At 30.8% G+C, this 12,404-nt stretch overlaps 1 protein-coding gene across 8 annotated transcripts in view; it reads left to right on the forward strand.

Annotated features, from left to right (window-relative positions):
- cnc (NFE2 like bZIP transcription factor cap-n-collar) overlaps positions 1-12,404 on the forward strand; it is a 110,932-nt gene that overhangs the window by 10,476 nt on the left and 88,052 nt on the right. The window contains exon 1 of one of the 8 annotated variants that reach the window (XM_069118542.1): positions 533-671. The exons of 6 other annotated variants lie outside the window; for them this stretch is intronic. In XM_069118542.1, the coding sequence (XP_068974643.1) occupies positions 615-671 (57 nt within the window). In that variant the 5' untranslated portion in view covers positions 533-614. Of the gene's footprint in view, positions 1-532; positions 672-4,568; positions 4,912-12,404 lie in introns of those variants that run through there. One more of the 8 variants, XM_069118543.1, reaches the window with a different exon arrangement.

Genomic DNA, 12,404 nt, shown 5'->3' on the forward strand with positions numbered 1-12,404 from the left:
ATAAAATTACTAATAGTTGCTGAAAAATACTTTATACATTTAATTGCAATACTCGTATCATTTATATTTTACTCGTAGAAGGAAAACTAAGCTGATTCATGATATGTATATTATCTCTAGAACGTCATTTCGTTTCCACTAGATTGCTGTGATACACATCAAAGTCGTAAATGCAATATAAGAAGTATTTATTAAAATATATATATTATACGTAATTGACCTTGTCCATTTATCATTATATAAAGTTCGGTTACAGATTTTATTCACTATATTTCCTGTATAGAAAGAGTGTTTATTGACTTGTAAAGAAGATTTTAAAATACTTTATCAGGCGTAAAGATTTTTCGTTCGCGTCACAGAAATAGTAATCCATAAATTTTCATAAATCAGCATAGTAAAGATATGCAAATGATAACCCTGCTGACCCGATATGGTGGAAGAACAAAGGTATACACCTTTTCTCGCACGTATTCACCAGTAGGAATCCCAGTTGGATATCTTCTAGTGCGACTCGTGTTGTACCCGAGACAAGATTTAGGTTAGCCGTTGTGTATGTGTGTCTTTCTACGTAAATTTACTAAATTGGAGTTACTTCCGGTTAATTGGCACGTAAGATGGCGCGAAGGAAGAAAAAGCAGCCGCGAATGATCTCTGTCTTTGTACATGATGATGTAGGTTTCAGACTTTGCTTAATCGTATATTAAATGTTCTCTTGTGAAAAGTGTTGTAAGTTATAATGCTTTCTATATGAAAAAAATAAAATCATATTTTACACAATAATTTGTTTGAAATAATTATTTCAATTTTACACAATAATTTGTTTGAAATGCTTATCTCGAAGATTACACTTGTAATTGTTATATTATTTAATATCTATATGTATAGTAAATAAAAATCAGTGAATAATTCATCATATACGAAGTATAAATAATTGCGACAATGATTAGAATAATATTATAAAATTTTAATATTATTTCATAAATTTTAACAAATAAAATATATAATTAATTTATAATAGATAAAACTATTTTATACAATATACATTATATATATATATTTTTTTTGTAGTGGGAAACTAAAATAATAAATTAACTAATAAATAACATATTAATAATGTACATATAACATTAGCACGTAGAATTTTATTCTTATATTTAGAGTACCTACTTAGTAAAAAAAATTTGTATTTTTTTGTTTCTGTTTCAGGTATGTACTATTAATCCAACTTCATTTGGTAATGAACATTATTTAAACATTTTCAATATCCTACTCTTCTGTGTGACAAAACTAAGTTTTTTAGAATTTGTTAAGAAAAAGTTCTGTTGATTTATTGTACCAACATTTATGGTAAGTTTTTCATATATCGAATGTCGGATTACTACGATGAAATCTCTATCGTGTATAAATACGAGGTATAAATCTCATGTATAGCATATGAGGTTAAAGAGTATCGCCCCATTTGTTATTTTCATCGTTAAATCTCCGATTAATATTTATTATTTTAACATGAAAACATATATTAGATATATAGCAAGAAATAGTACACTCTTATGAATCAGAAAAACGAAATAAGTAACATTGCAAAATAGTCACGGTACATTCGTGTCATCTTAATCTTAATGTGCAAACATTTAGCAGTTTTAGTTACGTATTACGATTCAGAGTTTAAAAATTAATGATAGGAAAAAATGCACGAGTGCTAACTAAAAATACAAGAAATTGTGATTATTTGCAATTCTTCAGATTGTTTGGGAAAAGTGTTTTAAAAAGATTTCAGCCAAGGTTAACAAGATCGAAACCAGTCACAACAGCCTTTGCAAAAATAACTACATTCTGTGCTTTACAACGTCCGTTCTTTCGAGTGCAATGTTCTTGTAACCTTCGCAAATTGTACCCACGCATATTTGGCCTCAAACTCGTAGTATCTTGATTCTATGCTTTTCTCCTTTTTCCAATTATACATTCAAACAAATTATAGAAAGTAAAAAGTTCTGAAAAGTGCTTATAGAAGATTATAATTACTCTAGCTACATTTATATATATTTTTTAAATTATTATACTGATATAAATTTATATTTGACAATATAATTTATAAGCATTGTATCACTATTATCCTGTTTTGTCCAAAGTACTTTTTCTTTATCGATAGATCGAAGTAATCGATCAGTTGATACAAGTGGTATCTTTATTACCATTTATCGGTTAAATCATTTTGTTAAATCAAAATGATTCGTCTAGATTTACTGTAAAAACTTATTTATCGATTACAATTTTTAGCGTTATTATTTTACATTTTGTTAATTAAATATACTTATACTTAACTTATACATATTACACTTAACTTATTCATTTGTTTGTCACTGTCATATATTTTAGCTTCGTTTTCTTATAAAAAGATTATCAAACTTAATCTATTGAACTATTTCTATAGTGAACTATTTCTGATTCAGAGGAAATGTAATACATATTTTATTTTTATGCTATGCAATGTAAGCATGTATAAAAATACGCATACAAAAATAAAAAATATATATGTATTTTTAACTAATATGAAATTCATACTTTTCTTTTAAGGATATCAATAACATTTGTTTAAATTGTTTCTAAATTAGCATCTGTTATTGTAATAATTTATAGCGTGTATTATATTCGAAAACAATGAAACGTACATGATGGTACAGCAAATTACTTTACCTACTCTGATATATTAAAATATAGCATATGTCTCAGATATTTATATATTTAAGAACAATGTCACGTTGTTTTATACACTATATTTCAAGTGTTACCTAAATAGTAATATTTCATTGTACTTCCCCCCTAATAATAGAATTTCATACATCTAAATCGATGCAATTTAAGATATCTTAATATTATTCTTAGAACACTCGATACATGTACGTTTAATATTATCTTTAGCTGAAAATAACATACTGTATAATTAGATAGTACCCACCTTAGATACATAATAAGCGTACATAATTACAACGCTGATTATACAACAAATTTGCTTAAACTAAAAAATAATAATAATTGTTATTAATTATTATTAATAGATATGCATATGTTATTTTACGCAAAGGTTAGTGCAACGTATTTTCTTAAATATTTTTTATAAATTCAGGAAAAATTCAAAGAAATTTAAATACAATTGAATTCTACAAAAATTACGTAAAACTGCATTATTGTAACTATTTTTTAATTAAATGTTATTTTATCCTATATACGAAGGTAGTTGCACTTTTTAGAAGAATTTAATTCCTAAATAATTTTCACAAGAATTTTCTGAAAGTAAAAAGATCTTAATACAGTAAGTTACATAATCTTATATACTGCGTACCTAGTCATCTTTTTTAAAGAGCGACAAACACGTGTAATTATATCAGAAAATGTATGCCTTCTCCGAAAATTATAATCTTCATCTTTGGATCACAGACTTCGATACAATATCGCCTTAGAAGTCATCGGGAAACCTTGAACTTAAGACACCTGACCGCGTGTTGGAAACTTAAACATGCACAATAACTTGATATGTTGGTTAATCATCCTATTAATCATAACTACACATACTGTTCTGAAAGTCTACCGCCAATTTTCTCTCACTCTGTGGTTATTTCCCCAACCACTGCTCACTTGTGATTTGTGATGATAATTACCGACATAACGCTAGTGCGTGACGTAACTCGACGCCATTCGCACAGTAGTATACAGTAGTGTACAAACGCTTGTTTCTTCGTGCGATATGAAATATCATACAGTTGGATGTTAGTTTCAAATAGTCATAAATTTGCAAAACTTCCACCGTAAACGGATAGTTTTATAAATTTTATGTATAATCATAGAAATTTCGTGTATAAACATGCAAATGTTGCAAATGTTGCAAACTTCGTAATCAATTACGCATTACAAACTTTATACTCGATTTCATCTTCTAGTATAGCACAAGTTTACTTTTACTACAAACTCGCAATCGCACTTCGGATTTCTATACAGATTCATTGCTTTTTCTTCTTTTCCGTTTTTCTTCTCTTCTTTTTTTTTTTTGAGGTACTTAAAAAGCTAGGTAGACGTTGATTTTTCTTTCTGATCGTAAATATTGTAATAAGTGCTGTACTTTGAACACTTTGTATACATATTTTTACACATTACATGCATTCTTGTATCTTTACATGTTCCACACAGATAAAAATCGACTAATAATAAATACAGATTTCATAAAGATTCTTTAGGCTAACAGAGCTGAGTAATTACCGATTCTTTTGGCCAATCATAATCTTATCACAGCGTTAGAATGTGCTCGTGAACCAATGCCAGTAGGTTGGTTTGGGTTAATATTAGTAGTCCCATAATATAAAACTTTCTCCCGTATCAAAGTCCGGAAACAATAATCGACAGTCGACTTAAGACCAGAAACAGCATGATTTTCGCTCGCGGCGAAATTCAACCAGTTCGTGGTATGGGTAGGAGCACTCCAATGCCTATCCGGTACTGGTCGTTATCTCCTCACATGCACAGACCAATCTGTCGTAATCGTTGTCTTCATTCTGGTCGTCGTCGTCATTAAAGTCATTCTCCTGAGTAGTATCGTCGTCGATGTCACTACTTGATCGATACATCGTTTTCAATAAGTATTCGATGTTGTTTTCGGAGTGTCTTTCGGGCAACACTACTAGCATTGCTCGTTGATTTCTCAGTAAATTGATTTCGTGAAGTATTCAAGTGAAAACTGTGAGTTTCGACGAAACACAACCTAAAATAGCGGTGACGTTCTACATCCAGTAAAACATAAGTGCGGTGTGTAGACCGAAAACGAAGTTTTTATCAGAGTTTTCACAGTGATATATCTTTTAAGTAAGATTTACTTTTTTTTAACTGTACGGAATATTTAACTCGATCAAAATGTCTAAGGTGGTAAGTTGAAGAAAATCTAAATCTAAAACAAGAAAAAAAAGAGAGTCTAAATCTAGAATTGCTTAGACTTCTTCATCTGCTTCTATGCTTTTTATTAAATTTTGACTACTGCATTTACATCATTTTTTTTAAGTAAGTTTTCTAAAATAAATTTATTGTTTCAAGTAAACCATTTGGTCTTTCGATTCGTTTCGTTTCGATTTTCGAAAGTTGCCAAGTATGTTTCTTTTCTTAATATCTCTAAGTTTATACATTTAAGAAAATCAATATAAAAAGAAAATTTAATCGGTTCGATTCAAACTCCTTTTATTAGTTACGTAGGATACAGCAGAAATATAAAAATATTATTCTTACCATAGTTATTAAACGAAGGTACTTAGCTACTACATGCCATATCATAACCTTACTTTCGGACGTTGATGGAGAAATATTAGGAAGGACAATTAGCTTTGGTCTTCGATAGATTTATCGCTAAGACTACTTAAATATCTGTAGTTTAATGTATAGTAGACCCGTTCAATATCAGGAAAGCAATGTACTCCACAAGTACTGAAAAGCAAAAGTCAGATATTGGAAAAGTGATATATTGCAGAATGTTATGGGAACCCTCTAGCGGCGATTGCCGAAAGCATCTTTATTCCACATAGAGTTAAACTTAAAATCATTTATTTAATGGAATACAATAAAAATTCTGTTCCCCTGTTTCATTCTCTTGAATCAATTTTCAACTTAAATGTTTTTAATTGTAATAATTTAATATTTAGTTAATTCTCTTAATTGCTATAACCTTAATTTATAGGTTTATTAAGGTACTGTACATATATAAAATTGTGTTTCTTTATAGTGTCGCAAATGAATAAGTAAAACAAATAATTTACAAATATACATGTTTTAACATATTGCCTTTTCAAGATTTTTTTATTTCCTTTATCTGAGAGTAAATTCTTATTCTTCGAAATTAATTTGTTGCGTAGATTCGCTCTTACTAGTAAATATCACAATTCTGATTTTAAATTCCCTTTTGCCATTGATATACAGCTTGATCGTATCTAAAAATCATCCTCCATGGTTTTTCGGGTACTTGCAATAGCTGAACAAAAAAAAAAAAAGTATTTCGAACAAAAAGTGACCAGCTTTAAATCGGCTACAGATCGTGATATTAAAAATGAAAAAAAAAGATTTTACTTCGATGAAAAGGACACCTCTACTTTCTTGTTTTGTAGAAATCTTTTTTAAGGGAACCCATAGAAATAACCAACTGCTATATTGTCTTTTCTTGTCTTTCGTACAATAAGTTTTACGACATTAGATTTACACTATCCTTTAAACTAATCATTCTTCGACACAAGTACCTTAATACCTCTTTGTAGAGAATTAAAAAAATGCATCAAATGGTGTATAACAAAATGTATTATTCCGTTTAAAAAAAATAGAGCTTACCTTGACCTTTCATCGATTTTTGTTTTTGAAATTTTCAATATCGCGATCTGTAGTCGATTGAAAGCTGATCACTTTTTGTTCGAAACATTTTTTTGTCCAGCTTTTGCAAATGCGGAATTGCAAAAAATCGCGAATAGGTAGTGATTTTCAGGCCACCCTGTATATGCATCTATGATTATACTGTTGACACGTGCAAAGCATGGCGCAATAATATATTTTCTTGGCATGAATCGTTCCTTCAATGATTAGAATCATCGAGCTGGTGTAAATTAAAGTTTTCCACCTTTAAAGATTCATTTCCTGACATCGTATATCTGTAACATACTAATAATTATTTTTTTATATAATGTATAATTATATAATTCTATTCAGCAATATTATACAATGGTTCTGTTCTCTTTTTAGTTGAACTAAACGCAGAAGAAAATCGTAAATTAAGTTAAATGAAAACTAAAGTAGTTATTAAGTAGTTATTTGTTTTTAAAATTTACGTATTTTTCATTTATCTTAAACAAACCTGAGCTTCTAGAATACATCTTATTCGTAAACTCTTCAAATTACTGAATTTTGTATTACTTGATTTTGTATTGTATTTATACTAATCTATTATTATTAAAAATCTATTTTTTCAAAATATATAACGTACTTCAAACAATAATATAGTGGTCGTTTAATGGTTAGAACTTCAGTATAGAAGATTAACTATGATTTTGGTAAAACATAAATTTGCATAACTAGTTAAACACGTTTTCGTGTCCAATTTTAATAGATTTCGCATTAAAAGATTTTGTAGATTACATTATATGCTTACGTTACTCATAGTAACTTTAGGTAATTGAAGGAAATTGCAAACATTGCTTACAAAAGTTTATTAATTTTTCCAATAGAACAGATGAACTTTTCAATAACTTCATGTCAGTTCATTATTTTTTAATATTTTGTAATAATTTATTTTTGATGAAGTTATCTTATTACAAGTTTTACAAGATCCTATTATAAATTCAGTAATAAAATCACATTTATTTTATATTCGACGGAATACAATGTTATTTGATCCAGTTTTTGTATACGAAAATGATTATCGTATTAACTTTATACTTCAAAGATACTCTACTGTGTTTTTCAGATTTTCAAAGATTTATGACTATTATAAAATCACTATCAAACAATAATATGTTTCTTCTTGTATTTACTTTCTATTAAAAGTTTCTTTTCTGAAAGAAATCAAAAGCTCTGTACAATTTTGTGTTACTGGAGCATTTCTCATTACATCATTTTTATTGTAGCATTATATCAAGCAACATTATATAACAGATAGTATTTACTGTATCTGTAGTATCTGTAGTAGTACTGTAATATCACGAACTACTAGTTCGGCCAGTTTTATCGTTATTAGTTTAGTAAACTAGATTCAGTAAAATTGTGCTTATATAGTTAAGATTCAATCAGATAAAGTACAGATAAAATGAAGAGTTTATGGCTCTTTCATACGTTACGTAATAAAGTTTCAATTTGAGGAAATTATCAGAAAAGTGCTTGTTTAATAATTGAAATATTCATAATAGATTGGTAAGATACGCGATATCAGTATGTTACTTAAAATACTCATTTTTATTGGGTATGAGCCATATCTCTTGCATCAGAATTTTTAAATCGATACTGAAGTATACATGTACCTATAGCTAAAGTAAACAATGTATAATATTTTAAGAAATTTAATACTATGGCCTTATCAGAGTGTTCGAATACTGAAATAGTTTTTATTGTAACATATCACTAGATAGGTTTCTCCTCTAATGAATTTATAGTTTAAGTATAGTTTTTAGCAGAATATAATAAATATAAAGCAGAGACTTAAGAGACAACATTACGTTATCAACGTTATCAAAGAAAAATTCTTTTGTAAAGTTTCTTTCATTTTTCAATTCTGAAATCCGACATATGATGAATACTTACTGTTTAACGAAAATATAATTCACGCACATAATACAATTTTAATTCATTCAGCACGAAAGTTTCTACGTGCACTTGGAGAATTTTAAAGAGTGTAGAAAAATAAATAAGATCGATTCTTGGTTTTTCTATTGAATTCCACTTGTTCAATATTACGATTTTCCGGTACACGCATTTTGTATAAAATTTATCCACAGACGAGCAGTCCTCGTTCAATACGATTCATCTTACCGGAATAGAGTTACCAAGTTACCGGTTGATGAAACTTCGTATAAATTATTTGAGTTGTTATCCAGTGTTAATATGACTCCAATAGGTGGCGATGGAAGCACATAGGATATTGCAGATTCCTATATCGAATCTCAATGCGAAAATATATTCAAATACGTGTATTTTTTTACACCTATACATATGTGTAGCTTTTCATAGGACATTTCTATTACGTAAAATATTGAATTTATGAAGTAATATTATTGGGAAAATTAATTGACTAAAATAACATTGCTTGAAGCTACCTGTATATCTACGAATCACGACATTATAGCAACCTAAATCAAAACTAAACAAGCAATCAGGATCGTTCCTCGGTTATGTCGGCTTCAGTTTGACAAATTATAGTAGCTTCAAGATAACAGGTAAGATAAACACCTTGATGTAGTAAAGGTGGTCTCGCATCAGGTTGTTGTCAATGTGTCAGGACTTGTTCTTTGGAACGGTTCAGAACTGTACCTTGGCATAGCACATACATTATCTATGTTCGTTCAAACTACATCTTATTTTTAATATTCTTATTTTCTCTGCTGATTCCATATTCGCTCTTTGAAAATATAAAACGAAGTATTAGAATTGTATTATCAGATTTTAACACACGAAAATTATATCAAGTTGGTTATTATTAATTTGTAATAAACAAAATTTTTATTATACGTGAAATTAAAATTCTGCTAAAATTTAAAAGCTTAAGAGTTACATTGAAATATTTCATTTCAATTCGTATTAAAAGAAAGTTTCTCCTCTACGCAGAATTAAATTTCTATTCTATGCGTAATAAAGTTCCTGCTGACTGTGATTGTGTATAGCATTATAGAGTTTTGTTGGTAATTTAAAAAACCATAATTCCGGTGTTATCGTTATATTATACATTCACAGATTAATTAATTTAACCGCAAATGTCTACTTGTGTGTCAGATGAGCCGACAATTGATGTTTCTTCAAAGACTGCCGCTAGAGGTTTCAAATGTACAACTTATTGTGAAAAATGATGGTTATGACAGACCACCTTTGACGTTTACGTAGAATTTTTGTAAGATTACCATAAACACGTTTACCACCCTCTATCACGGACAAAGTAGGTAGAATAGTTTTGCGTCCCTTCTCGAGGAGAAATGTTGCGGCAATGACTAATGATACTGAAATACTTTGGAAAGAGAGGACCACGAGAAAACATAGAAGAGAAAGTCAGGAACGTACCACGTCACTTTAACCGCAATTTCATTTGACTTATTATAGCTTTAAAAAGAAAATTAATTTTTGTTAGTGAAGTCCTTTTCTTTTCATCACAAGGCTATTACATCAAGTATCTGAAACGTAGGATTATTTGGATCAATCAAGCTCCAATGTCTTACAATCTCTCGAATTTCGTACGAAATAATTCAATTCGTATATTACGAAGCGCTATGAGCTTTTAAGCTATGAATAAGAAAATGTCGTGTATTTTATATTCAACAATAAAAAAATATCCAAAAAACGAGGAAATAATTCAAATAATCGTAGGGTTGGAGAAATAAAACAAAAAAAAAAAAAAAAATAAAAATGAGATTGAACAAACGTTTCAAATTCACGCTAAGCAATTTTATAAATCATCTTTTCGACAGTTTGCGTCAATAATAAACTAGGGGACGAATTCTCGTTCATTAACAAGAAAAAAATCCATGATTGGCCAGTAATTACGATGATGGGAACAAAGACAGTTGTATAATAAGTCTGGGTATGTCGGCGTAGTATAATGCAGGCGTTATATCGGAGATATTATCGGTACTTACATCGGTGTCTCTTTCCGTCAATCGGCTGTCCATCCAATTCCTTGAAGCTGCCGACCTATCGAACTCTGGGGTGGATTCGCGATTCTTGCCTTAACCTTCCTGCCGTCAGCCATATCCGGCTCGTTAACATTTTTTTAATCGACACCGTGAGTCCGAATACTCGGCAACGTGTTCACCGTTGCCACGATACTCGGTTGATTCGTGCCGGATGCGTTTACACTCCTTTATAGCCTATAAATTCAAAGGGACGCCGTCTTCTTCATTTGTCAACCGCCTCTTCGGCCCTCCTTGCTACGCCTTCTAACTATTCTACGATAAGAAAGGACCATCATCCCACTACGGCCAGTCACGTCGATCTTGCTTTCTCTGCTCTTTCTTATTCCCTTCGTCCCACTCTCCCTCCTTTCACCGTCTCATATTTTTTATACGGATATCATCACGGAATTTATAACTTTTCTTATTATCTATTGGCATAATACGTGTACGCGTGTAATACGAAGTATGAGAATTATAGGGGAAGAACGTGATATAAGTCGCATTTCTATTCTTTCTTTAAATGTTTCATTTCTATACAGCGTACGTATTATCTGGTTTTTCAATTGCCAGCGTTACATTAAGTACACTCGTCTCTTCCAAGTATCGAAATATTTCATCTTATTCGTTTATATACCTCGATCCATACGTATGACGAAAAGTATTTACGTTTTCGTTATTTTTATTCACCTGCGCGAGCAATTTAACGTAAAATAGGTTGACGAAGCTCAAGCGAAGTTGGAAATAATAAAAGTATCGAAGTAAAAAAGTATGTATGTACGTATAGATGTAAGACATCTGTAAATGTCAATTGGCCAATAAAGCAACACTTCTGCCGCTATAACCAATTAGCTGAAAGAGAAGAAGCAAGGAAAACCAGAAACAGAACGTGGGATCGTAGAATGGCAGCGATATTGTGTCATAAGAAACGTGTCGTGTTAACGTTTAAACGGTAACAGTAACGGCAAGATAATGATCGTACATAAAAATATGGTCATTAATATACCAAGGTACTTTCATACTTCATTAAATATGTACATTACCTGATAAATAATTGGCACGTTGCTTCATACTATTTTTTATATATATTTTTATAGCTGTATATAGTCTTATTATGCAATTTTTTAAATATTATTTCTCAGGAACAATTTCAAAGCTGCAAATACGATATTCTTACGTAACCATGTATTATTATTGCTTTATGGCACGATCGTAAGGCAATCAATTCCAGGCGACGCGGCGGCAGAAGTTCGAGAAGTGTCTCGCTATTCCTCGGGGATCGATTCTGTCGCGTCTAATTCTTTCTTTCGGATGTTTAACAACAGAAAAATACATTCAAAATTTAACGGTCAGCTTCCGATGGATCAAGCGATTCCGTTCCCGGGGCGTACAAAATGTCTCTGGAAATATTTTGACGTCGAGCAAGATCCCCGTGTGATCGATGCCAGTTCCCCAGAGATTACATCGTGAATTGCAGTTTCTTCGCGGCGGACGCGCACTGCATGGACTGCAGTTCTCCGTTTGATTCTCACAGAAGCGCGGCTCACGACGAATCAAAGCGACCCGCTAACATCTGTTCGTTTCTACAGTTTCTTGGATATTCCCGCGACTTTCCACGATCAACCGCGTCGATGGTCGTTCCGCGTAATCACAATTGCCGTGGATCGTGTTATATGGATAATTCCAAGTATATTTGCAGAAGAAAACAAAGTAAATGCGAAACGTTTACGATTCGCAACAGAGTTATTTACGAGTATATAAACTAATTGGAAATAGATTAGGATTACCTAGGAATTATTTACAATGGCGGTGCTGCCACGGAACAATTTATTTTATAAACTTTTGCGCGAATTTTACAAGTTCGCGGCAAAGATCATTCTTACCTATCTTTGTCTTTTTCTAAGAAATTTACAGGATACCTACAGTTAGGAGACTGTCTAGACTTTAACATCTTAAAAGTTCAATTTTGAAGTTTGCGACGAATAACCAAACTTGTTGTACATTACGAGCCACGGGATTAGTTTT

The sequence above is a fragment of the Bombus flavifrons genome, chromosome 8 (assembly GCF_040668555.2).
Source record: "Bombus flavifrons isolate JBK064 chromosome 8, iyBomFlav1_principal, whole genome shotgun sequence".
NCBI classification, from domain to species: domain Eukaryota; kingdom Metazoa; phylum Arthropoda; class Insecta; order Hymenoptera; family Apidae; genus Bombus; species Bombus flavifrons.